This window comes from Alexandromys fortis, unplaced genomic scaffold, assembly GCF_014885135.2.
Source record: "Alexandromys fortis isolate MF-2015 unplaced genomic scaffold, M_Fortis_MF-2015_v1.1 scaffold_7, whole genome shotgun sequence".
Taxonomy (NCBI): Eukaryota; Metazoa; Chordata; class Mammalia; order Rodentia; family Cricetidae; genus Alexandromys; species Alexandromys fortis.
In genome coordinates, this window is record NW_026067920.1 from 3,476,530 (window position 1) to 3,503,960 (window position 27,431).

Consider the following 27,431-nt stretch of genomic DNA (forward strand, 5'->3'; position numbering starts at 1 on the left):
GCATAGGCCTCAAGGAAGCTGTTCTGAGGCAGGCACAGGGCACAGTACTCTGGGAAGTAGAAGGATAACCCCATCTTCAGGAGCCCCTATATGTGCAACACCAGAGTACAAACTCTGCCATACCCAAGGAAGGCCCACACAGGCCAGAGTCTGTGGAAATGTGAGCTGGAGCAATGGCTCAGGAGTTAAGAGCACGGCAGCTCTTCTAGAGGACTAGGGTTAAATGCCCAGCACCCACGGGGTTGCTCACAACTGTTTGTAACTCCAGTTCCAGGGAATCTGGAGCCCTCTTCTGACCTCCACAGGCAAAAGGCACATACATGGTGCACAGGCACCCATGTAGACAAAACACTCATGCACATAAAATAAACAAATCACCCTTTTAAAGGAATCAGTAGAAACAGCAGCAGTTTCACCTCCTAGAAAGGTCTCGGCAGAATGACACAGTCATGACACCATGGAGAAATGAACAGTGCCATTACAAGAGGGAAGAAGGGCCGTGGTTGGAGTAAGGGAGGGGTAAGGAGACAAAGGGGAAGAGGCAGAAGCCCCCAACTCATTCCCCTTTTCCTTGGGATTCCTAACAGTCCCGAAGGATATTGTCACAGCGGTAAACGAGTCACCTGCAGTTCAACGTGACTTTTTACATTTCGATGCTCAGAGCATTTATCTCCCGGGGCAGTAGCTACAGGGACAGCGCATTCACAACACAGGTTTAGCACAGCACAAATGCTGCGCTGCCAGGACCTGACTGGGCTGGCCTGTGTTCCCCGAGGAGGGCGAGCAGGAGGAGCCAGAATAACCAGAGGTGTACCTCACACCCCCGAGGGCATGGGAAGGAGGACACTGTGGGCTAACTGTGAGAGGTGCAGTCACCTGTGGTGAGACACAATGCCGTGTCATCGGTGCCACCGCAAACAATGCAAGCGGTTTCCACAGCACTGACACAGGCGTGTCACTTTCACTGTAAAACAGGTGAAAAGGCAAACTGCACACAAAGGACTGACATGGGTCAGTCGCCCTTGGAGTTTGTGGTTATGGCTTTCTTATGCAGAAAAAGACCATGCATATCTTAAGTGCACAGCATACTATTTTGAGTACAAACCCACAAGAGCATGATTACCATAAGTATCCTCGCCTTACAAGGTATCAAGAAGCATGGGCATCCCTGAGGCCACAGTGCTTTCCTGATGTGTTGTCTCCCTGCCCCCACTCCCTCTCGCCCTGGCAGCCACTCTTTTACTCTGCTTCAGGACCTTAGCCCTTTTAGATTCCACCATGGCACGGAGACCATGGAGGATCCGTCTTTCTGTCTGGCAGACTTCAGTCAGCCTAAGATGGCTCGATGTTGTCACAGATGGCAGCTGTCATATACATACCACATTTGCTTTATTCCTCATTCACTGGTCATCCGCAGGTATTTAGGTTATTTCTGTATCTCAGCTATGGGGTTAACGCTGCAATGGGCTTGACAGTGGTGCTGTGTCTCGAATCTAAGTCTCAAAGGAAACTCTACACTGCTTGCATACTGGCTGCACTGATTCCCACCCCACCAACTCCCGCCCTGGCCTACAGTTGTGCCCTTTATCACTGTGAAGGCAGGCGTCAGATAGCATCGTACTGTTTCATCTTCTGATGAAGGACACATGTGACATGGTCTGCACATGTTACTCAGGAAAACAGCTCCTCTGCCATTTTGCAAGAAGGATTTATATATTTTTATTTTTTGAGACAGGGTCTCACTACGCAGCACTGGCACACACAATGCAGACTAGACTGGCCTTAAGCTCACAGAGATTTGCCTGCTTCTGCCTCTGCCACTGGAGTGTTGGGATTAAAGGCTTCACTAATACACCCAGCCTATAAGTAAAATTTTTTGTTTTGTTTTGATTTTTTTTTCTTGTTGATGTTTAGCTACTTGAGTTTCTCATATATTTCGGTTACTGACCCTTATTGGGTAGCATGTGCATGGCTTGCAAATACTCTTCTACCTAAGAGATTGTCTTTTTGTTTTGTTGACATTGCCTTTACTATAAGGAGTTCCTGGCTTGGGTTCCTTTAGTAGTGAACTGTGACCTGGAAGTATAAGCTGGAAAAACCTAAGTTGCTTTTGGTCAGGGTGTTTTATTACTTCAGCGAAGATCAAATTGGAACAGTGTATTATGTGCATGCGAGCATCTCTGAGTGTCTATTTGTGGGCATGTGTACGTCTGGGTTCCCAGGCCCTAAAGGGATATATACTTACCTCCCACGTGGGGGCTAATCTGAGGACTGCTGGTGGCTGCATGCTCTAACCCAGTGTGGAGCTGCTGCCCCAGATTACACAGCAATCTCACCTGGCAGGTTCCCTTACCTGGACTCAGGTATACTTGCACCTCCTCTGGATGGCCCCTGATTGCCCTCTCTGGCCATGTTTGGAAACCTAGCCAGGTCCTGTCTGCTCTAGGGCTCTTTGGCTGTGGAATCAGAAGGGTGGCTCCACAGACTCCAAGGAGCCCCAGCTGCAGGCTGGGCTGTACTGCTGACCTGGCATCAAAGCATGGCATTTTAGCTACAACCTGCAGCTACCGGTTCTCTTCACGCTCTTACACAGAGTACACAGTCGCACAAACACAATACAATGCTTTTTCTTTTAAATAAAGGGGCAGCTGGAGAACACGTTCACCTAGAACAAGGCGGAAGACGCAATCATCAGGTATATACCTGGAAGCTGACAAGAAATAACTTCTGTAATCCAGGAGCCAAAGTAGATGCCACGTCAGTGGGAACATTCTAGGTTATTTATGCTTAGAGCTACTCAACAAGCAAGACCTCAGGGGAGAAATATCTGGAATGTGGAGTGTGCTTAGAACATTGGCGAGAGGGGCAGGGAGGGCCAGAGATGGGGGGAGACTGAGGTCGTAAAAGAGCTTTTCTGTGTTCAGTACAACCAAAAGACATGGAGATCAGGGAACTAAGGACAACATGTGTCGCAGAGCCTCACATCTGTGCTCTGCTCACTGCTGAGACCTGACTTCAAGCAGCACTTACTCCAGACAAGTACTGTGACAAGCTGGCACATGGCAAGCACCACACAAACACAGCACTCAGTGTCCAAGTCCCCAGTCCTTTGTCCTGGTGCCTCATTGTAAGTCAGGAAAACCTTCCATCCATCTCCCAGCAGCCACCGCTGTGTCTAGGCACCACATTGAGCTCTGGTTATTGTGATGCACAGACCACAGTCAGTCATGGTCAAAATGGGCAGTGTGCAGGGAAACACATGCTAGAACGCTCACACTCACACAGCCACAGCTGACCACCTGCACCTGGGATGCTAGGAGTCTGAAGGTCAAGTTTACAGCTGCTATTGTGAAGAATCAGAGTGGTAAGGCCTGAGTCAGAGGACAGGGGCTAACCTTTCCTTAGCTATGGGAGCAGATATAGGGTGGGAGATGAATCAAGTCTGGTGGGGTTCCCAGATAGCTAAGGGGAGACAGGGATGTGTGAAGGGTTCCGTGGCCCAGAGAGGCAGTGAAGGCTGTGGAGGTTGGGGGTGGCAGTGCTGTAGGTAACATAGTTTCCAGGTCTGGAATAAACTTTGTGCTGACCAAGACAGACAGAGTGAGGGACAGCACCTTACATGGTGGAGGGGCTGGACCTGCAGGACCAGGAGGGGACATGCCTCTGCAGAAGCTTATTCTTGTGACTCCTCACGGTAGCGTCTTAGCGGGCCACTGCCAGGCCACAGCCTGGACACATCAGCAGCACTCACTCAACGTGGATCAAAGCAACTTACACTATCTTACTTTTTACCGCTAGGAAAACACGTCTGTGGACATCTACACATGTGTGCCCTTTTCCTAGTGCAAACAAGCTGCCCATGCGAACACTGCCGAGTCCACCCAAGGGACTCAGTCATGTCTGAAGCACTGGCTGCACCTTGCTTCCTCATGTTTTCAATCCCACAGGCAGCCGACCAGCTTCACCCTACTGCACACTCCAGAACACTGTGGGTTTGCCATGTTCTGCACTCAGCCCTGGTCAGAACATCATTCAGAGCCCTACAATAGGTAGAACATGGCAGAGAGACTCTAATTTGACTAAAAGAGAAACTCAAAGGGGGAAAAAGATTCCACAATATACTTCAAACTCAGCCCACAAAGGCTCAGCAAGAGCCAGGCAGAGGCAACCTCAAACACATCGCCTGCGTTTCTCACGTCCCACGGCTGCCACCCGCTGAGCCGCACTCATCACTGCTAAGCACACCAACAGTACCAGCTCCACTGCTGTCGGCCACAGCCCCTCATCAACGCCTAGTCTCTTCTCATAGAGGACGGGCAGATGAGGACAGGCAAAAGGTTCCAGACATGAGAGGCAACGGACACTCTGGACACTGGAATCTGAATCACCCCTCAGCCACAAGTCCCCTTGGCATGCTCATCTTCCGTGCTTTTCATTTACCTCCCCATGTCCCAACAAGGCTCTGCCTTCACCAAACTCAAAGGTCTTTTGCTGTGCCGTGGGTACAGCTCCAGCCATGCAGGCAACAGAACTCCCAGCAGGAGCCTGTGTGTGCCCTGTACGGGGAGTACCTGTATCCTGTACCCACTGAAGTCCTACTCACCACCCCAAGGAGACAGTGGGCCTTCCATACAACCAAGAAAGAAAAGTCCCATGTTTTCTTTACACTAGAACCAGTTTTCATTTTCAAATACTAAACAGCACTCAATACAACCTAATGGCCATTCTCCCGTAATGATGACCACATGGCCCAACCTGCTGTTCCTGACATCTGAGGCCTGAGGAAGAAATGGCATCCACCTGTGGGACGTGCTGACTGCCACCTCACTCCACACAGAGCCTTAAATGCTTCCGGGTACAACTGCTCCTCCCAACAGACCACCCAGGAGAAGGGAGACCCTGAGAGGGTGTGGGCAGATTGGAAATGTTGCTTTCCTATGATAACTCATACTTCTTTTGACTATAGGTTTTACTCTCCTTAAGTAGCTCATACCAGAGCCCAGGATACATCTAATGGCCATGCAGTCCAGCACATGCATTCCCCATCCACATAACCTGAGGAAGTCATGGTCAGTATTCCTGGCCACTGAGACGCTTGGCTCTCTGGCTCTAATTTCCATCCACCTAGCTGTCCATGTGCCCTGAAAGATATTGGACTCGAAAAAGTAGAGAGCTCCTTGCTTCAGGGCAAAGAAAACACAACCACCTGCACTTTAAGAAAGACAGCAAGCTAGCCATGTAGACTATACACAGAACCCCAGTATTCTGAGTACCCCATTTTAAACTTTAAGATTCCCTTGGGACCTGGGGTTTAAAAACAGTCTCTCCACTTTACTCCAACACCAAAGGGTTAGGGAGCATCTGTCTCGGCCCCCAGGAGCCACTCTACTTAGCTGGGCAGTGCCTGGTGGGAAAGAAAAGGTTAGAAAGCAGGGAGGTGTTAGCACATTAAACACGACCATGCCACCTAACCATACCCAACCCAATGGGAGCTGCTCTACCCTGGAAACCAGCCCTGACCCATGAGACCAGTTCAGGCCCTGAGGGAAATGGAAGGGTACGGCTGTCCTAGTGTGCACTAGCATTCTACACCACACCTGGTGGGTATAGACGTCCTCCTGTGCACTAATGTCTCCACCCACACCTGGCGGGTACAGACGTCCTCCTGTGCACTAATGTCTCCACCCACACCTGGCGGGTACAGACGTCCTCCTGTGCACTAATGTCTACACCACACCTGGTGGGTACAGATGTCCTCCTGTGCACTAATGTCTACACCACACCTGGTGGGTACAGACGTCCTCCTGTGCACTAATGTCTCCACCCACACCTGGCGGGTACAGACGTCCTCCTGTGCACTAATGTATACACCCACACCTGGCGGGTACAGACATCCTCCTGTGCACTAATGTCTCCACCCACACCTGGTGGGTACAGACGTCCTCCTGTGCACTAATGTCTACACCACACCTGGTGGGTACAGACGTCCTCCTGTGCACTAATGTCTACACCCACACCTGCCACTGACATTCTAGCAACTTTTACTCCAGGAAGTGTGAATTAGATATTAGGAAGGAAGATTAAGCAATTCCCAGGAAAAAAAATTGAAACCAGTACCCAGGAATTAATGATATTCTTCCATATAAGCTTAAATTTATTTTTATCTTCCTAACAACATGGGACTATCACAAAAATAAAAATGCTTTTTGTGCTCTCTCAAACTTTTTTTTTTAAAATACACTCTATAACACGTTCCACTTCATACCCTCCTATAATAACCAAACATTAAACTCCAGTACTTGTCAATATGTTCCCGCAGAGCCAATTTGCTATATTTTGAAATGTGAACTACAAGCTAGCAATTTAACAAGAAGAGAAATGTTAGTGTTTATCCACTTGAAACGCAGTATTGCAAGAAAACATTCACTAGCACTTGAAGAGCTGTTAGAATTACTATGGGTAACTAAAAGATAAATGTTGGTGCCTTCAGACAGGCTCCCAAAGGGTTAGGAGGGACCAATGTCCCAAGCAGCCAAACAGACAGCCCTGCACTGGGCTGTGGTCGGAGTCCCACACTCACCCATCACTCTGACCTAGCTAAACAGCCAGTCCTGCACTGGGGCTGCGGTCATTGTTGTTGGTGTGGCACTCACTCCACGGCTCTCTCAGGACCCAAGGAAAGCAGCTTCAAAGCTTACACTTCAAAGCACCTGGAAATTCCACAACTACTATTCCCAGAGCAGGTAGAGATAAAGCAATAACCCGGATGTAAGCTTTCTTATGAACATCCGTTTACACAACACACAGCAGCTGGATCACTTACCTGATGGTCAGTAAAAACGTCCGAATCATCTGACAGCCCCTTTTCCAAATTCATCTTAAGACAAGAAAATGTCCAGAACGCGTCAGGCACCTGGATCTAAAACCCCATCCAACACAGCACCGTGCCTGTGCATGTCAGAAAAGTTCAGACATTTCGGTTCCATGTGCTCCCTTCGTCACCCATGGCAACAGGACACTGAGGAAGCTGTGGTCTGCCAGAGACTCAGACGCTATCTTGATCGACTCATACATAAGAGCCATTTATATATCAGTCACCCTGTGAGATCATTTTTAAAGCATTTCCTCTACCGAATCTGAAGAGCAGCACTAGCTGATAGGGGTAATTTCTCAGCACAACAGCTGCAGAGAATTTGTGTTTTAGCGGGGTGGTATGGTTTGCAACCTTAATTACAGTTGCTGCTGATTCTATTATAAGCCTGCTCCATATGCACGCGCTTCCTTGGTGGCAGCCAGCAGGATCTAGTACGTTCCTAAAAACCCCTCCACCTCCACGCAGCATCTGTGATACATGATTGGCTACGCTTGCTTCCCAAGGATGAACAACCCAGGAATGTGTGAACCTGATGGATCCTGGCTTGTGAAAAGAAGAAGGGGTAGGGGTGGGGGGAAAAGATTGCCGCTGGAACCTGGGTCCCACTGCAAAATGACCTGCCGCTTCTCTGAGACTGGGTGAACTGCTCAGCCAGGTGTCTCCAGGTATCGTGGTCTGGCCAATCAGGCTCTACAGTCCTCCATCATCCTAGACCACTGGGTTAGATTGGGGGCACCCCCAGAAATCACAAATGCAGTGCCTCTGGCCCTTAGACTGGGCCAGGCCTTGTGTCTGTGTCAGGCTACCAGATGGGAACACCTAGGGCCAGTATCACCTTTGCTATTCCGAGAGAGCTGTGTGATCACAAGGCCGAATCCACAACACCTTCCCTGCCCTTCCATGTGGAAGCTACAGTGACTGCTGGCCAGGATGAGAACCTGCAGCAGCTCAAGTCTCCTTAGACTTAGGCTTTCTGGGGAGATGTAGTCGTGAACACAGGAACAGAGCCAGAGAAAGCGGCAAGGGGCAGGGCTCATGTGCACCACCCTCATTCCCACCCCAAGCACAGCTAGCACCCAAACAGGGGATTTACAATGGAAGAAGCAAACAAGGGGACTGGCTTCCACAGCTAGAGATGGTCCAGACAGCCCAGTCCTCCCTCTGCAGAGCTGGAAGGGAGCACCACCTATGCTCTATGGGCAGCCTGGAGGCTGTGGTCAGTCCTGTGAGTCCAGTGGCTACTGGCACAGGGAACTGTCTCCATGCCAAAGAGTCTAAGTGACACACAGCAGCAGAGTGACAATTGTCTGAGGACCTAGCACTAATTGATAAAGTTTTGGAAAGGGTACAGGACAGTACATCCCAGTCCACCAGCCCTCCAGACCCTAGAAACAGCTATGAATGATGAAGGTGCATATGTGCCAGGTGTGGGTAACGCGCACAGAGGAACCTGCTGTGATGCTGAGAGACAACCCAGCCATATATCACTCAATAACTTTAGACAGAAAGGTCTAGGTGCTTGCTTTCATTATCTCAAACAGAATGCCTGCATCCTAGGTATTTTCAGTCAGGGATGGGAAAGGAAGAAAACAATCTCATCTTGTCAGTATGGATGCTGTGGCTCAGTCCCAAGCAGCCTGGAGACTTAAGGCCACATCTTCTCTTCTCCTCATACCTGCGGTTTGCCCTTGCCTCTATAGCTGATGAGGTCATTGCTAAGGCTGAGACCGGCCTCTTCGTCTGAGGACAGGCCTAGAAGACAACCAGGCCAACACCCAGGACTCTGTGCCGTCCTGCTGTTTCCTAACCCACACGTGCTTTGAGCTGCCTGCCAGATCAGGGCCCAAGGGTGAAAGATAACAGTGGCAGTAGCCAGGGCCTCACGTGCCTTCCTGCCTTCTGCCCATTCCCAGTGCTGGGGGATAGTTTTCAAGTCTGGGCCCACCAGCCCCAGCACAGCTCTCACAGAGTTGAGCCTATGGCCACTTCAGGAACACGAAGCCAGGACCAGAGAATGAGATGAGAGCAGAAAGCACTGGGCATCAGCGCTGCGTGAGCCACTATCCAGCAGTCAGGCTAAGCCACCCCTCACACCAGCGCCCTGGAGCCCAGAGAAGAGTGAAAGCCACCACAGGCAGATCAGTAAGCCGTGGTGTCAGGGGGAGTACTCAACCTAGAGTGCCCAGACTCTTGCTATTCGGTGAGACAAGAGGTACCTACTAAGTGCCCACAGGATCCCAGGAGGGGCCTCACCCCCACCTTCGCCCCAGAGCCAGCATTTGGAATAAGGAAACTGGAGTACACAGGGATGTGGATGAGGCGCAGCCAGAACCCCAGGGACAAGAGCAGAATGACAGCAGTATAAGAGGGCAGAAGACCAAGGCCAAGTGGAAGTGAGAGCTCCTGGGAGGTGGGCCCCAAAAGGTTCTAGTGCAAACAAAGGGCTCCCCAGCCTCCCATTCTTCATCCGAGCATTGCCAACCAGACAGCTGGAGAGGCTAGCCAGGCTGAGTGCTCTCCACCTGCCAGCACCATCACGGCAGGGCGTGGCCTCGTGACCCTCAGTGCCTCTTGCTCTTGCCCACTTTGCCAGAGCAGGCCCACCTCCCTCTGGCCTGATGCTCTCCATGGCCTGCACCTCATCAGCTTCTACTGGCTGCTGTGTTCCCAGAGATAAACAGTGTACAGAAATGGAACGGCCCATGAGCAGCATCTGAAAGGGGAAATACTCCGGGCAAAGAGATCCCCTATTGTGTGTCTGAGTGAGTAAAGAGTCACGGTAATTCCCCACATAAAGGAAGAGAAGATAGGGGTATGAAAGACCAAGCTAATCCAAATTCTTGGAAACAGGGAAGGGTAGATTTAAGAAATAAGAAAAGAGTTTATTTTGAGCTATCTGTAGAGTCATCCTAGAGGCGATTACACACTCTGCAGCCGCCAGCATCTCAGTTCAGGGAGGCTGCAGTGGAAGCAACCAAACCTGCCAAATGTCAAGAAGGCACTTTCCCTTGTGTCCTGACCTGGCTCTCACGTGGGGTTTCTGTATGCTCTGCTGGGATTGTGAGTATGACAAGCAAGAAGAGTGGGCTGGGTCTGCAGACAGTATCAAAGCACCCACATAAAGCCTCCTCCCACTACCATGGCTCTCCAACATCTGGAGCACAGGGCTACTTTTACGGAAGCAAAACTTTGACTTGGGCGCCCCCTGCTGCCCAGAATCTGCCATTGCCAGTACCAGGAAAACAGTACTGGCGTCACACAGCAACAGGCAACTCTATACCAACTCCAGCTTAGGAAAAAGAGGTCAAACCAGCTCATCCCAGCACAGTGCTCTGCAGGGCCACCAACAGATAGATCCCTTGGGTGTTGGAAGGATAAGGAGTAGAGACTAGAACACTGGCTTTAGCCAGGACAGAGATGAGGGCACACAGGACAGGCAGGCCTGGCCCACGCATAGGGTAAGGTGGGAGCCAAAGGAAGATCAATGTGGAGGCAAGACTGATGGTAAACACCTATAGTCCTATCGCTCCAAAGGCAGAGGCAAAGGAGGTGCTACAAGTTTAGGGCCAGTCAGGCTACACAGTGAAACATTGTCTCAGAAAACAAAATAAGGGCCAGCAAGATGACTCACTGGATAAAGGTACATTGCCACTGAGCCTGATGAGATCAATCCCTGGGACCCACACAACTCATGCTACTACACAAGCGTGCGGACACGGACACACACACACACACACACACACAGACACCACAATACAAGTTCATTCACTCACTCATTCATTCAGTTATTTAACAGGCTATAGAATAATCCAGAGCCACAGGAGGCAGACAGGGTTTTATCTTGTTGTAGCCCTGTAGGAAGCTCAGAGAAGAACACAACAGGCTTCTCTGTGAAGGGCCCATGGGACACTCAGCTTTGCAAGCCATCCCAACCCTGCCTGAACCACTCAATGGCCATATGATACAAAAACAGCTGAGATACAGGCCTGAGTGATGTGGCAGTGGCCATTAAATGGGCTCCAGGCCCAGAGCACCAGCTCCAGCTCCCAGAACCTCACAATTTACCTTCTATTCACCCCGCCCTCAGGTTCTATTGCTGCAGCTCCTCCTGTCACATGGAAACATGAGAGCTTCCTCCAGACTGCATTCTGAGAGCCCCAGCCCAGGGCAGTGCCACCTGGACTCCCAGTTGCGGTCCAGACTCCGGGTCCTTCCCTCTTGCACTGCTCTCCAGACTTGTTTCCAGCCCCTATCCAGCTGCCACTTGTTGCCCAAAGGCCTTCTAAACGCAGCCCCACTAACCTTGCAGAGAGTGACTGCAATCCGCTCTCACAGCTAGGGCCTAACCGAGGCACAGGCAGGAGCCTGGACTATCCATACCAAGCCCAAGGGTAGTTGCTCTCCCTCAGCTCTCTGCTACAAACTTATCCAAAGCTTTGTCACACCAAGAATAAGATCCAAGCTTGCATCTCAACCCTTCCTGCCCTTCAGACACACTGCCTGTGACCTGAGTTCCTTGTGGCTGGTTCCCTCTCAGTATGGAAGGCTCAGTATAAGATCCCTCCTCAAAATAGCCATGCCCCACCCTTCACCCACAGAGCCTGGCTTATTATCTCATTTTATCACCCTGCCACATGTGGACAGCAGTTCCCTGGGCTCAAGATCTCTTCTGGACACATCACTCCCTATTGTAAGTGAATGTCCTCAGAGTCAATCAAGCAAGAGTCAAGCAATATCGAGGGGAGTTCAGCTGGGCCCTCCCCTGCAAAAGGGCTGTCTCAGCTGGACTTACTGACTGTTAACATACTCTCATGGATGGGTGGGAAGGGTCTCAAGCCCCCCACCTGAGTGTCCTGTCTCTCCCTACCACCTTGTATGTGGAACTCTGCTTAAATGCACATGGCCTGGAGAGGGGCTAGATAGAGTACATAAGCTGATGAAGCCAAGATGAGGGGAGGGAGCTCCATCTATGAACAGTGGGGAAGCCTCCATCCCTGCTGAGTAAAGTCTTTGCAGATGTAGCCTGTTGGGGGAACCACATCCCTGTAACTAACCCTTCAGCTATGTAAGGGAGACTGTCTTAGCCAGGGTTGCTAGGGCTAGGATAGGAAATCCTACCGTCCAGCACCTGCAGTCTCCTGAAAGAACAGCTGACTAATACACAATCAGGGCTTGCCTGCCAGGGCAATGTCCTGGCTGCTGTCCTCACACACTCATGGTCTTGGACACAATACTCCTGGCCTTTTGCCCCAGGTTCTAACTTTTTAAGGAAGAAATGCTTATGCCCCTACCCTGTAGGAACTTTGCCATCTCCACATGGAATAAGGACACCCATGCCTCCTGGGTATCTACTAGAGGACCCAGTACCAAAAGCTCAGCATGGGATCATGGGGTGCACTCAGGACAAGTAGACAGTCAGGAGACCTCAAGGCATGGTGACTGCTTTGGGCACTAATGTCACCCCCCCCCCATGTGATCAGAGCAGGCCTCAGAGGATGTCAAGGCTTTTCCCAGACTCTCACAGTGGCCCCACAACAGCTACGAGACTAAATTCGCTGTGAGCAATGGAATATCATTTTAACTATGTAAAGATGTGTTATATTTGTTCTGTTATAGTTATGATGTATTTGTTTAATTATGAAAAGATGTTGTTGTTTTGCCTTGCTTGCTTAAGGCACCTGATTGGTCTAACAAAAATGGCCAATAGCTAGGCAATAGAGGGACAGGCAGAGCTGGTGGGCAGAGAGAATAAGTAGGAGAGAGAGAAGAGAATAAGAGAACGAGAGGGAGATGCCAAGGACCCTGTCTGGCAGGCAGGCAGCCAAACAGAGTGGGGCTTATAGAATGAAAGATAAAACCCCCTGAGGCAAAACATAATGAAGAGAAATAGGTTAAATTACATTATAAGAGCTAGTGGGACAAGCATAAGCTAAGGCCGAGCATTCATAACTAATATTAAGTCTCCAAGTCTTTATTTGGGAACTGGTTGGTGACCCAAAAGAAAGCCTGCTACATCTTACTTCCCCAGTGAAAAGAACTATGGTTTTCAATGGAAGGTGATTCCTGTCCACCTCTTCAGTACCAGAGATCATCACACTTCAACTCATGGGTGATGCAGTCAAGGAGAGTTGAAGATTCCCAGACACACACAGTTTTATGGGGTGCAAGCTTCTCCTGGCGTACAGCCTCTAACCCAGCTGCTCCCTGGCTATGCCTTCCCTGAGTTCAGACTACACTGGGGCCTCAGCCCAGCTTTCTTCCCAGGACTGTACTTCCTGCACCTCCCAGGACTGCACTTCCTGCACCTCCCAGGACTGCACTTCCTGCACCTCCCAGGACTGGTCCTACAACTTCCTATTACCTGGGCCAGCACAAAGCAGTCAACCCCTTCAGTCACTGGTCAATCTTCAGGACCAAACCTGTTCCCCACAGGAGGGTCACAGTATACAGGCCTCAGCCAGTGCGGCTTTCCTTCCTGGCTGCATACCAGGCTAAGCACCACCAGTGGTGCAGTTGCTTTAACCTAGACTTCCCCAGAGCTCTTCCCTTTCTGTGCAGTTTGCTGGGTCTTTCCACTGTGCTTCCTAGACTCTGCAGGGTTTTGGAAAAGCAGAAAATCCATACATTGATAAATTATTAGACATGGCTGCTGTCCCCAGCACCCTTGGGAAGAGCGTTGCATAATCATCTGTATCCTCATCTCTTGGCTCCATAAACGACAAAAGTCAGTCAGGGCATCCAGTAAGGGGACCTGATGTTTTCCAGGTAGCCCACCCTCAGCCTTGTCATTCCACTTTTCACTGCTCAAACTGCCACCCAACCTCAGGAGTTGACCTGCAAGCCAAGCATGGCAAGACTGGAGCTGAGCAAACCAACAAAGTTCAAAGGCTATGGATACAGTTTAGCCAGTCAAGCGCTTGCCTTGAAAAGCACAAGAACTTGAATTCCATCCCCAGAACCCATATATATATATATATATATATATATATGCCAGTTATGGTGACATGTTATGGCCCTGTACTAGGAGTCAAAGAAAGCAGATTGCAGCCTGAAGCTGGTGGTTAGTGAGATCCTATCACAAAAAGAGGAATGGCACCTGAGGATGTCATCCAGACTCCTCATACAAGTGCACACAGAAACACCCAAACATACACAAAAAGAAAAACAGAGGCAGAAGCAGGTCTTTTTTTTTTTAAATAAAGATTTATTTATTTATTATATATACAGTGTTCTGTCGGCATGTATATCCCTGCAGGCCAGAGAGGGCACCAGATCTCACCACAGATGGTTGTGAGATGGTCGCTGGGAATTGAACTCAGGACCTCTGGAAGAGCATCTTAACCTCTGAGCCATCTCTCCAGCCCCCAGAAGCAGGTCTTAAATTGGATTTTTTGTGTGTGTGTGTGTGTGCGTGCGTGCGTGCTGAGAGAGCACCCAGGGCATCAGTGTTGAATGTGCTAGGCAAGTGCTAAGCAAGCACTATATCACATGATAAATATGCACAATTGCATGTTAACAAACTTGAAAAAGAATACACTGCATTGAATCTACAGGTTATCTTCTAGCTGTGTTCATAATTGACTGTTGTACAGGATCCATGTGTCCAGCAACCTTGCTAAATCCTACTCATTGTGCTGAATAACTGAGACATCACTTGAGATTTTCTTTGATAATTTTTAATCACTTGATAATAGTAACATTTTTATTTCCTTTTTGCAAGCATTTCACATTTCTATTCTTTTTATCTCCTGTGTGCATCAACTACACTGCCAGTACAACTGTAAATGGAAAGGCAGTCACTTGTGTCTTGTCCCTGTCTCAAAGGGAAAGCTTATACAATGCACACCAGGCCACTCTGAGGACTGTGGGACCCAGGTGCTCCTCTCCGCTTTTACATTGGTAACTTCTGTTTCACTATACATGGGTAGTGAATTTTACCAAATGCCTTTCCGGCCTGTTGAGAAATATGTAAATTTTTTTTCTTTATTCTGTTAATGTAGTAACTTACGCACACATACACGGTGGGGGGGTTATAATTTTTACATACCAACCAATGTATCCCTAAAATAAAAATTACTGCACTCAGATTGCTAATACCTTGGCTAATATCTTGTCTAGGGCTTTTCCATCTAGTATTAGCCAAGCTCCCAAACTTTCTTCTCGGAGTTTTTGGTTCCAAGGTTATAGTGGCCTCATCAAAAACAGCTGAAAGTAAGTACTGTCTTATCTACTGTTGGATTAACTGCTTTAACCTTGATTACTGCACAGCTCCTGCTTCCTGTGATCCTGTTCTAAGACTCTTGTCCAACCTGAGATGACATCCCACTGCCCTGTTTGCACACTGCTGGGCTGGGGAGGCAGCCCATCTCCACAGGCCTGTCACACCAGCCTGAGGACCTGAGCTCAGATCACCAGCACCTCCATGAAGGCTGGAGCATAGCTACACATCTTCAACCCCTGGGTTTGGGGGGCAGAGAGAAGCAGATCCTGAGGGTCACTGGCCAGCCAGCCTAGCAGGATCAATGAGCTACCGATTCAGTTAAAGAACTTGCCTCAAATATAAAATGGAGGCAGATCAAGAAAGACACCTGATGCCAACCTCTGACCTCCACCTGCATGCATGTGCACATACTCATGTGAACATGTACATACATCTCTTTCACACACACACACACACACACCAGAAAAAGAAAAAGGAACTAAAAGAACATTAAGTTAGTAGTCACTTCAAAACACTCTCTAACGTCCAAGGAGATTTCTTCTCTGAGCTGGATGAGTCAGCAGGGCGCAGCTCACCGAGCGGATAGGTGCTGGTGTTTCTAGTCTGCCTGCATGGAGGCAAGAACAGGCCGTGTGCCATTTGCCACTCTTCTTCTCAGAAGAAGCTTATGGTCCAGCCTGTTCTAAGACTCCTCTTTGCAAGCTTCCAAGAGGGTGTGGCAAGAAAGCACTAAATAGCAAATCCCACCAATAGAGGAAGGAGACTAATGTGTTTGAGAGACTGAGCACAAGCAAAGCAAACAGTGGAATAAGTAGGATATAAGTCCAGCACCATCCCATCCCTGCAGCTGGAGGACAGGTAGGTAGAGCCCTCTAGAGACTCAGGTGGGAGACAGAATTCTCGATTCCAGTACAAGTCCTTCACAGAGAGCAGAGCAAGGTGTTCCTGGCATCATCTGGCTGGAAGCTATCAGGAGACAGTTAAGAAGGTTCTTATGACACCAAAGCAAGTGTCATCAGTAGGAAGTCCTCAGGTTTTGCTCTAGTGTTCAACTAATCACCCGGGAGACAGACCTCTGGACTTATCTGTGGAGGAGTGTTTTGATTGTGTTCAATGATGTGAGGAACCACGTCTTTTTTTTTTTTTCTTCTGAGGCTGGGTTTCTCTGTGCAGCCCTAGCTGTCCTGGAACTCACTCTGTAGACCAGACTGGCCTCCAACTCAGAGATCAGTCTACCTCTGCATCTGCTAGGATTAAAGGCATGCTCTACCGCTTCCCAGCTGGGGAACCCCATCTTGGCCATGGGTGAGGCCGTTCCCTGCAGAGGATCCTGGACTATACAAACTGAGACAGCCAGTTGAGCACTAGCACGCACACACTGGTCACTCCCTGCTTCATGACTGCAGATTCCATGTGACCAGCTGCGTCAAGGACAAAGACCACCTATGATGACCCATAACCTTGAATTGTGACCCAAAACAAATCCTTTCTCCATTACATTCCTTTGCCAGGATATTGGTCGCAGCAACTTGAAAAGAAACTCAAATAGTCACAATACTGTGAGACACCATGCTGGGAACATATGCAGCTGTTCCACCCAACAACAATGCTCCCACCCTGCCACAGGACAGTCAGAGAGAACCTGAGCCCCTGGATCATCACAACACCGCAGGGCTCATGATACCACCAAGCAGCAGCAAGTCCACGGGTCTTGGTCCAGCACTGGAACCCAGAGAGTAAGAGAGAGATCTGCACTCAGGGCTGCCAACCAGCAAAGTGATCAGAAGTTGGACGTCCCGTCCTAGGGAGAGACAAGTCTTTACCACAGACCTCTCACCAACCACAGAGAAGTCACAGCCCAGAAGCTTGTCTGGGCTCTAGATGCTCACTGCCTCTCCCTTGGGAACATGGCTCAGATCCTTCTTCACATGTTGTGTTTCTACTGCTGCTTCCTGCTGCCAAAAAGCAGCTCCTGGTGCTGCTGGGCCAGATGGTCACAAAGTTTCTACATGGGACAATGGTCAGTTTCTAGGCACCAAGCCATCCATGAGTGTGGAACTGGTTCTTTCCTGGGACAAGTCCAGCACAATCAGGATACGCCCAGGCAGGGAGGAGCAGGCTGCAGGCTCCACGTCACTCACATCCAGGGTATCCACACCTATGGCCACACAGGTAAGTGCTCTAACCAGTGAATGTGGAAGACATAGAGAAGCAAATAGGTCACCTCAGGATGAAGTGGATCAAAAACAGATGCCCAGAAAGATCAGACAGTGACTGGGTCACCCGGCCACATTTGTACGTGAGGAGCATAAGCCCAGGTAAGACTATGTAAAGGCTTGTGAGGAGGAGAGGGGATGTGGCGGGAAGACCTCAGCTAAAAGGATGGATGGGGAGGGAGGGAGGCCTCAGAATGGCAGGAAAGAACAAGAGCATGGATACCTTGTCCCACATGACTGCATCCATCACAGACCATCCCTAGATCACTATCTGAGTCCTAAGAAGGACAGGGCTGACATCCAGCAGTAGCCAGAGAATGCCGGGATTGAGAGGCACAAGACAACAGAGGTAGCACCGTACATCATCCAGTGAGTCCGTCTCCGCTCCAGCTGCCTGCAGACCACAGAGAGCCTCTTGCCATGTGTCCTCCAGCAAGCAGAGCTGCTCACTAGCTAGCCATTGGGACGGCATCCCAGCACTCTTCTGTACTCCACAGCAGCCCTGGTCGCCAGGGTCAGCTGCACCCCAGGGTGGTGAGGCCCACGGATGCAGAGACTAGGAGGACATTCCTAGCACACCTGCCACAGCAGCCATGCAGAGCACAGATGGACAGGTCCCAGTCCCCAAGTGGTCAGGGCAATTTGTAGCTTCTGCACTTTGAAATCTTTAGGAAAAATTCAGGAAGTTTAAATAAGAGGCTACCCATATGATGAAAAGCCACAGCTTCACTGTCATGTGACCCAAGAAGCATTTAATAGCTGGTCTACAGTTGGGCTTCCTATCTGTAAAGAGGCCAGGTCAGCAAGACACGCTGACAAAGGCCTGCAATCCTATCCCTTAGGAAGCCACACAGAATTGTGAGTTCAAGGCCAGTGGCCATACTGACAACCCTCTTGTTGTGATACTCTGAAGACAGCAGGGAGAGGTTTGGAACACCAGCCCATGCTCACTTCTCACTGCTGACAACAGCAAGACTCCACTGCTGGCCAGCAGGTAGAACCAGCCCATTCCTAAACATGAAGAGAAGCAAAGCAGTAGCCCAAACTTCTACAACAGTTTCTCAGACAGCCACCATGAAGCTATATACATGCTCAGGGTTCAGACCACTGAGGCCTTCTTCTCACACAAGTGGAGACACAAGCACCCCTGGCAGGAACCCCTGCCTGGAGGCAGGTGAGCCATAATCTACCTTCTTATGGGTCCCCAGGCCCAGCCAGACCTTGCCACACAGCCTCCCATCTAACACCAGGAACTGACTTTTCTCTTCTAGGCCATGGAACAGCCCTGCAGCTGGTCTTCACGTCACTAGGGACGTACACGGACACCTGTCACTTAGCTCTTCCACTTACACAGCCGTCCTAGCACCACCACACGTGTGCAGGGGATGTGTAGGGAACACTCACAGCTTCCTTAGAGCAGACGCTTCATCTTCCCCCGCATTTCCATCAGACAGAGGAGTCTAACCGCCACAGGGTTATAGATCATGCCACAGAAAGCCATAAAATAAATCCTGAGAGCAAATGGCCTGCGTTTGGAAGTGGCAGAACAAAGCATGGCAGGCAACTGTGCCCATCAGAATTCATAAGCCAGGAAACCCAGCAGCATGATCTGTGGGTGCAAATGGCTCAGAGAGGGGACAGGCAGAGCACAGAGGCCCTTGGGAGCTGTCACTGCTCTGTCTGTGCTGTGTGGGCTAGCATGGCACGGCACACGTGCCCCACACAGCAGAGACCCCGCCGGTCAGTGCTGCTGTGCTGTCATTAACAGCAGCGCACCCACAGTGCCCACTGGCAGTGACGACTGGTGCACCACCATCAGGGTCTGTACTTTCCTTCCCTCTAGTTCCTGGAAGCCTAAAACTTCCCAGAAGAATAAAACCGATTCTTAAAATGGCCTTTGATCTGGCTGATCGGGTCTATAGGAAGGGACAGAAATGGGCCTTACCTCAACTGTCCCACAGGATTAAACACACTCCTGTCTGACCAGGGCTCCCCAGTGTGGGGGTCCAGGTGACTCAGGTACTTTGAGGGATAGGGACAGTCTAGCACGTGCTCTAGAAGCTCCTGCTGAGCGGGAGAGTCCAGCAGGCTCCCAGAGGAAAGAGCCAGAACGCTGGAGGAGAACAGAGGGGAAAGAGTGGCCAATGCCCACAGTGGTCAGCAAGTCCAAGCCACCTACCTCAAGATCATCAAGGGAGCGCGTGATGCTGAACCTCCTAGACCTTCCAAAGGATCTTCGAGCTGACGTGCGCTGTGAAGTCTGAGCCAGGGTAACTCCCCGCCCCAGTTTTGAGCCCTAAACACAAAGGAAACGATGTGTTAGGTAAGCGTTGTTGGAAGAGATGATCAGTTCTGTCCTCTGTGCTCCACTCAAGGAAAAGCCAAGCCCAGCAGCACCGGGGGAGGTTCAGTTGAAGTCACTGTTTGGTACATTTTAATTAAAATATTTACCACAACATATGTAAAATAGTAAGAGTCCTCCTGGGATCTTGAGCTATCTGCTGCTACTTACCAACTGTGTACCCTGGATGATAAGGCCCGCCCTGCTTTCCCAAACCACACACAGACAGCGGTCTCGGGCGGACTGATACTGCCGGCTACACAACAAAAGTCAGTGTGAAGGCTGTCTTCTTCACACCTGGGCCCGTGTCATCTGATGGTCACTTTAAGCAGCTAAGAACACCCTAACCAGTGTCTGAAGATCATTCCAACAAGAGGCTTGAGTTTCTTCCTCCAGGAAATGACAGTGTTTGCTGTTATTTCTTCCCAATTCAACATCCCCTCCTGGAAGGCAGAGGGGGTCTGAAAAAGACTTAGGAAGCTAACAAAATGTACATGATTGTGAAGTCAGAGGACTCAAGTCTGGATCCTATCACCCACAAAAGGTGGATCACAAACACATATAAGTCTGGATCCAGGGGATATGACACCCTCTTCTGGCACACACACGCATACACACACATCTTAGAAAATGGGAGGGGCAAAGAGCAAGAGAGTGCAAGCAAGCAGACAGGTCATCTGGCTCGGACAGTTCAGTAAGTTAAAAGGACTCACAAAGTCTCAGACACCCCAGGTTGTGGGAGCAGTGAGCTGTTAAGTGAGGAGCTCCCGGGATGCAGCTTTCGTGGGTCCTCACTCATGCTGGAATGGGCTTTTCAGTGATGCAGCTGCCTAAAGATGTCCCAGTCCTGTAGTAACCCCTCACAATGGTCCATAAGCCCCCGCAATACACTCACTATCCATGGGGCTGGCTCTACAGCATTCAGACTCCCCAGAGAGGGCACCCGGAGGGCAGTCTTCAGACATCAGCATTCAGGCCATAACTCAGTAGTGCTGAGCACCCCAGTGTTGCAGTCATCACCTCCATCCACAGCCAGCACCTTCTCACCTTCCCACATGAAACTCTCCCCATGTCTGCCTTTTCTGCCTGATAATGGCCACTTTGGGCCTTGTATAAGCAGAATCACTACATCCTCATCTTTTAGTGACTAGCATGTCTCATTGGCCATAATATCCTCAAGGCTCATCCGTACTGCAGCACGTGTCAGGATTTCTTTCCTTTTCGAGGCTGAATTCCACTGCATAAAGTAGCCAAATTTTCTTTTTCCAGTCATATATTCAAGGGCACTTAGGCTGCCTCCATATCTTAGCTGCTGAAATAATCCAGCTATAAATATAAACTCTGGTGTACAAACATCTATTCTAGTCTCTGCTTACAATTCTTTTGGCTATACCAGAAGTGGAATTGTTCAGTCATAAGGTAATTCTATTTAAAGGAATTTTAAGGACTTGCCACACTGTCCATAGTGGCTATTCTACCGTGGATTCGCACCAGCAATGCACACAGTTCAAATTTCACAAGTCCTATCCAGGACCTGGCACTGTCCAGTTTTGGCAGGGGTCACCGCACTGGGCCAAGTGTGCTGCACTGCACCTGCCTGGTGACAATGGGGCTGAGCATTTCTCACATGCTTTCAGCATCTGAATATCTTCTTTGGGAAGGAGTCATCCCCAGTCCTTTGTCCACCTTAAATCAGGTTTTTGTTTGTTTGTTTATTTTTTTTTCTTTCTGATGTTGAATCCCATTTGTGCTAGACCCAGGTTCTGTCGGATCTGTTTGAGCATTGTCTCCATCTCAGAACCACTTTCCCGCGTTCTTGATTGATTCCTTTAATAAGTCCAAGTTTTGCATTTGGGAATAATGTAATTTCTATACCCACTCCCCTTGCTGCCTATGTTGTTAAAATTTAAAATTCTTAATCCAGAAGCCTCAATCCTAGACTGCAGGCTCCAGTCAGGCAGGGACTTAGTCTGTCCTGGTAGCGCCTAACTCTGCCCTTCCACAGTACCTAGGAAAAATCAAGTGTCCAAACAGATGCTGAGCGAGAGTTTGGCTCTAAACAGAGACCAGCTCCATCATCAGAAGGTTCTTCCAGATGCGACACGGGATTCTGACAAGATCTGGAACTGACAGGTTTGCTCCTCCTGGCATATCAATCAGGGTCCCCATGAGGTATCTTAGTAGAGAAAACTCATTATGTCAAGCAGCTGATTTGGTGCTGGAAGACAGGACAGGCAAGGAGGCCCTAGGGTGTCCTGGAGGCAGAGGAGGGCTGTTCACACTGAGCAGCTCAAGGAGGGACCACAGAGCTGGGACTCTGAGGGACAGAGGGGAAGAAATGGTCCCTAGGGATGAAGAGTGTTATTATTGTGACATCCCTGTCCTCTGGTTCATTTAACATCCCCAGAGACAAAGCTTGCCAGCACATGGCTGAGGAACAAGAAGATGGTGCAGACCCCACTCCTCAGGGACAGAAGGTCTCAGGGCTGGGGGTACAGCTAGAACTGGTATGTTATAGCAAAGTTAAACATGAACAATCCAAAAGCCAAGATCAGAACAGCTTCAGAGTGTCACACACAAACTGAACAATGACAGCTGTGCTGTGTTGTATCCGTGTGTCTGTGTAGGTGCACACAAGCACATGTATGCGCATGCATGCAGAGGTCAGAGGGCAAATTCAGGTGTCACATCTCAGGCTTGCTGGCTAGTTTTATGTCAACTTGACACAAGCTGGAGTACTCTGGAAGAGGAATCTCCGCTGAGAAAATGCCCCTCAGACTGACCGTAGGAAAGCCTGCTGTGCATCTTCCTGACTGACTGTGGGGAGGCTCAGATCACGGAGGGAAGTTCCACCCTTAGACTGCTGGCCCTGGATGCTATGAGACAGAAGTTAAGTGAGCCATGAGAAATAAGCCAGTAAGCAGCACCCCTCCATGGCCTCTGCTTCAGTTCCTACCTCCAGGTTCCTGCCTGACTTCCTTCCCTGACAGAGTATGACTTAAGTGTTATAATCTGGAATAAACTCCTTTCTCCTCAAGTTGCTTTAGACCATGGTGTCTTATCACAGCAATAGGAAACCATAACTAAGACAAACAGGGCCCGTCACTGGCCTGGAACCTCACCAAGTTGACTAGGCTGACTGGCCAAGAACCCTAGTGATCGCTCTATGTCCATGCCGTATTGTCATTGCTCGACCTGAATTCTGGGGCTCTGAAACACTCTGCCAAATGAGGCCCCCTTCGGCCTTACAGTGCACTTCATGCGTACACTACTTGAGAAACTACTCCTGGCCACCGTGAGTCACGTCTGAGAAGTGGGGAAGTTCAGGTCTTGTACTCAAGAAAGAAATGGACAACCACACAGGAAAGCACATGTAAGCACGAGGGCAAACTGCATCAGTTAGCAAGTATCTGTCAGGCAAGGCCAAGAACTCTAAAGGGAAAATAAAGTATGAACTGCCACACCGAGAAGGGAGAGAAGGAACCAAGGAAACAAACTACACAGCCTTGAAAACAAAACAAGGCAAAGAGAGAAAGGGAGACCTGGTGCCTTCCAGGAGCCCGGGACTCACCTCTCCTCCCATTACATGGATGGGCCACGTCTGTAGATTCCTTCTGATTCACTCATAGGCTAACGGAAAGAAATCCAACTACTGACCTCCAATATGGAAGTGGAAACGTTTAAGTCAGAGTGCTGATCGGACAGGCCCGTGCCACTGGTATAGCCTGGTTGTTTGCTGATGTCTAATAAAAGAACCCAGAGCTGGGATGTACCTGAGCTGTGGAGCCCTTACCGAGCATACACAAGGCCTTGGGTTTAATTCTTAGCTCTGAAATGGGGGGTGGAGAATAATATGTAAAAAAGGGAGGAAAAAGAGAAGGAAGAGAGGGAGAAAAACACTATTAACTTGATACAATATCATTTATTTTATAAGAAAAATATTGCTACCCAAACCAAAAACAATGAGAAAAGGGAAAAATTACAGAAGAGTCTCACAACACAGATTCAAAAATCCTACAAAACTATTAGCAAACCAAATCCACTAGCATATGAAAAGCTCATTGTGCTGAGCTGGGTTATCTTGGGAATGCAGATGTGGTCTAACATTTGAAAATCTAATGAAGAGGGGGAAGCCCACACAATTCGATGGATGCAGAACACTCAAAAAGAAAAGCTCAACTAGAACACCCATTGGAGGATTCATATTAACAAAGGAAGAAAAGGATCTTCCCAAACGCAGAGAGCTGAAGAAAAGGCCAGGAACCAACTGTATTTTCATATGTCCCCAGAGGTGGCATTTATAATTTATGATGGTCCCATTAATAATAGCAACAAAATTACATAAAACAGCTAGGAATGACTCTAATGAAACAATATGCCTTATTAAAGACACTCAGGAAGGTAACTGCCAAAACAGCTGGGAGAAAAAAACAAGACAGCAGGATGGCTCAGAGAGTAAAAAGTACCTGCTACCAAGCCTGACAGCCTCAGCTTGATCCCTAGAACCCACAGGGTGGGCGAAGAGAACCAGCTCCCTGGCCAATTGTCTTCAGACCTCCACACACATGCTGTGGTTTTCATGCGCATGTCACCACACACATATACACACATACTGTCTTAAATCCCCGCCTCTGGTCAACTGAACGCACAAACACATCTCTCTAAGCCATATTCTTCCACCTCCTGTCCCCAAAGTCTCATGCTTCTTTCAGAATATAAAGCACAGCACAACTTTAAAAGTCACCACAGTCAGACTGGAGAAGATGGTTCAGTGGTTAAGAGAACTGGCTGCTCTTCCAAAGGATTTAGGTTCAGTTCCCAGCACTCACATGGCAGCTCACAACAGTCTGTAACTCCAGTTCCAGGGGATCTGACACCCTCGCACAGACATTCTTACAGGCAAAACACCAGTGCACATAAAATAAGAATAAATCTTTTTTTTTTTCTTTTTTGAGACAGGGTTTCTCTGTGGTTTTGGAGCCTGTCCTGGCACTAGCTCTTGTAGACCAGGCTGGTCTCGAACTCACAGAGATCCGCCTGCCTCTGCCTCCCAAGTGCTGGGATTAAAGGCGTGCACCACCACCGCCCGGCTAATAAATCATTTTTAAAAAAGAGGTCTCCATAGTCTTTAAAAATTCCAACACTTTAAAATCCCATCTAACTGTGAGTGCCTCTAAAATAAAAACAAGCTATATACTTTGAACACATACTAGCAAGAATGAATATGTTTTATTCTCAAAGGGAAGAACCAGGGAATAAAACAGTCACACCAAAATAAAACTAAAATCTGTCAGGTGAAACACCAAACCCTACACTTTCCTGTCTAGCATCTGGAACTTAGAGCATAAACATCTAGCTCTAAAAGGCTGGGGTTTCCCTGACCCCCTGAGTTCTGCCAGCTGCAGCACCTCCAGCTTCTCTCTAAAGCTCAAGCTGGCTCCATCTGACACCTGTGGCTCTCGCTGGCAGATGTCCTATGCTCTTGGCAGCTCCAACATCCTAGGGTCTCCACTGAACCTGACGTTTCGCCTTCATAGCTCCACACAACGGCTGTTCACAGGGACTACAACCAGCCACAGGGTACCTGGCCTCAGCTGCTCTTCATGATCCTTGCATCTTTGTCTTTAAAACCAATACCAAGTATACAAAGCTTACAATGCTGCTAAGTTCTGCTGCCAGCTCAAGGTATAACCAGGCTCCTGGGACCACACTGCATGCAGACCTTGAGGACAAACTCTCCTGGGAAGGTGTTCTTTTTTTTAAAAAAAAAAATATTTTATTTATTATGCATACAATATTCTGTCTGTATGTATGCCTGCAGGTCAGAAGAGGGCACCAGGTCTCATTACAGATGGTTGTGAGCACCATGTGGTTGCTGGGAATTGAACTCAGAACCTTTGGAAGAGTAGGCAATGCTCTTAACCACTGAGCCATCTCTCCAGCCCTGGGAAGGTGTTCTTAAGGAGCAGGGAACCTTCTCAGGTTAAGTTTCATTCCTTTAAATGAATTTGTTTCTCTACAGGATAAGGCCTCCCACGGGTGAGGTCCTACCCTGGGATATCCTTCCTTTTGTCCCAGTATAACATGGCAGTTAATTCTACTCAAGTTTTCACAAGACAGAAAAGATGCAGCCAAATTCTTGGCAAAAAAAAAAAAAAAAAAAAAAAAAAAAAAAAAATCACAAGATTTGTCCCATCCCAGTTCCTGTTAGAGCTCTGTTTGTTCCCTCTGAAGCCTGATGAGCCGGATCTCCACTGCCCCTGCCCCTCTCGGCAGCCCATTAAATCCTTCACACGGCATCCAGTGGCTTTTTAAGCCCAAAGTTATAAACTTCTTCCACATCCTCCCACAAGGCTTAAAAGCCACGTGGTCATGGCAAGGCTTATCATAGCAACTACCCCACTCTCGGAACCAGTTTCTGCCTGAGCTTCTTTCCTGGTCACTGTGATAAAATACCTTAACAAAGGCAACTCAGGGGAAGAAGAGGGTTTCTCTTTGCTCACTGTTTCAGGTTACAGTCTATCTTGGTCAGGGTTTCTATTGCTGTAAAACACCATGGGCAAAGCAAACTGGGGGAGGAAGGGGTTTATTTGGGTTACATTTCTACACTGTGGTGGCTCACTGAAGAAAGGAACCTGGAGGCAGGATCCAAAGCCCTTGCTAACCTCATTCTGAAGGGCTAGGGCCTAATAGAAACAAAATCCATTGCACACCTGAGCTTTGGTTAAACTGCATGGGCCTCCTACGACCCCCTAGACTCCTCAAAGGCATCAACACTAGCCTAAATTAGGACACTGGCTGTGCTTTTCAAACAGGGTTGGGATGAACTACTTCCTTTTTTTGGCTGGTCTCGAACTCAGAGACCCCCTGCCTCTGACTCCCAGGTGCTGGGATTAAAGGTGTGCGCCACCACCACTGCCTGGTGATGAATTTCTTAATATCATAACGCTTACATGAAATCAATGCCATGAGTTCACCAAGACACCAGTGCACACAGACACTGCTCAGAACCTTGGAGGGATCCACTTCGAATATCATGTGCTCCCGGAGGATAACAGGCTGACACTGAGATTAAAGGAAGCTAATGTGGGAATTTTTATTACAAAATATCAAAAACTTAGGAAATCTCAGACCAGAGTTTCTCTTTCACCCTCATGTTATCTATAACATTATGTTCCATGTCCACCACAGTCACCTCCCCAACAACAGAACTCAGTTTTCTCTTCACCTGCTTTTGGGCTAAGCAGTGCAAAGTTCCTCTCAATACATTCTCTTCAATGTAAAGAACATGTTTAGAACAATCCCAAACACCATCAATAAATTTTTTAAAAAATATTTTAAAAGCCTGAACAAGCAAAAACTATCACTCTACTGGGTAGTTTTGTGTGTGAACCTGACACAAGCTAGAGTCATCAGAGGAAGGAGCTCAGCTGAGGAAATGCCTCCTTGAGATCCAGCTGTAAGGCATTTTCTCGTTTATCCATCAATGGGAGAGGGCCCAGATCATGTAGGTGGGGCCACCCCTGGGCTGCTGGTCCTGGGTTCTATAAGAAGGTGGGCAGAGCAGCCATTGGGAAGCAAGCCAGTAAGCAGTACCCCCTCCATGTTCTCTGCATCAGTTCCTGTCTCTTGGATCCTGCCCTGTGTGAGTTCCTGCCCTGGCTTCCTTCAGTGATGAACAGCAATGCTCAAGTGTAAGCTAAACAAACCTTTCCCTTCCCAACTTGCTTTTTGGTCACTGTGTCTTTGTCACAGAAAGAGAAGCCTTAACTAAGACAA

General features: G+C 48.8%; 1 protein-coding gene across 6 annotated transcripts in view; it reads right to left on the minus strand.

Moving 5' to 3' along the window:
* Positions 1 to 27,431, minus strand: part of Rgs12 (regulator of G protein signaling 12) — a 96,619-nt gene that overhangs the window by 43,860 nt on the left and 25,328 nt on the right. For all 6 annotated transcript variants that reach the window (XM_050140895.1, XM_050140897.1, XM_050140896.1 and 3 more), the window contains one exon: positions 19,491 to 19,607. In XM_050140895.1, coding sequence (XP_049996852.1) covers positions 19,491 to 19,607 — 117 coding nt within the window. The remainder of the gene's footprint in view (positions 1 to 19,490; positions 19,608 to 27,431) is intronic.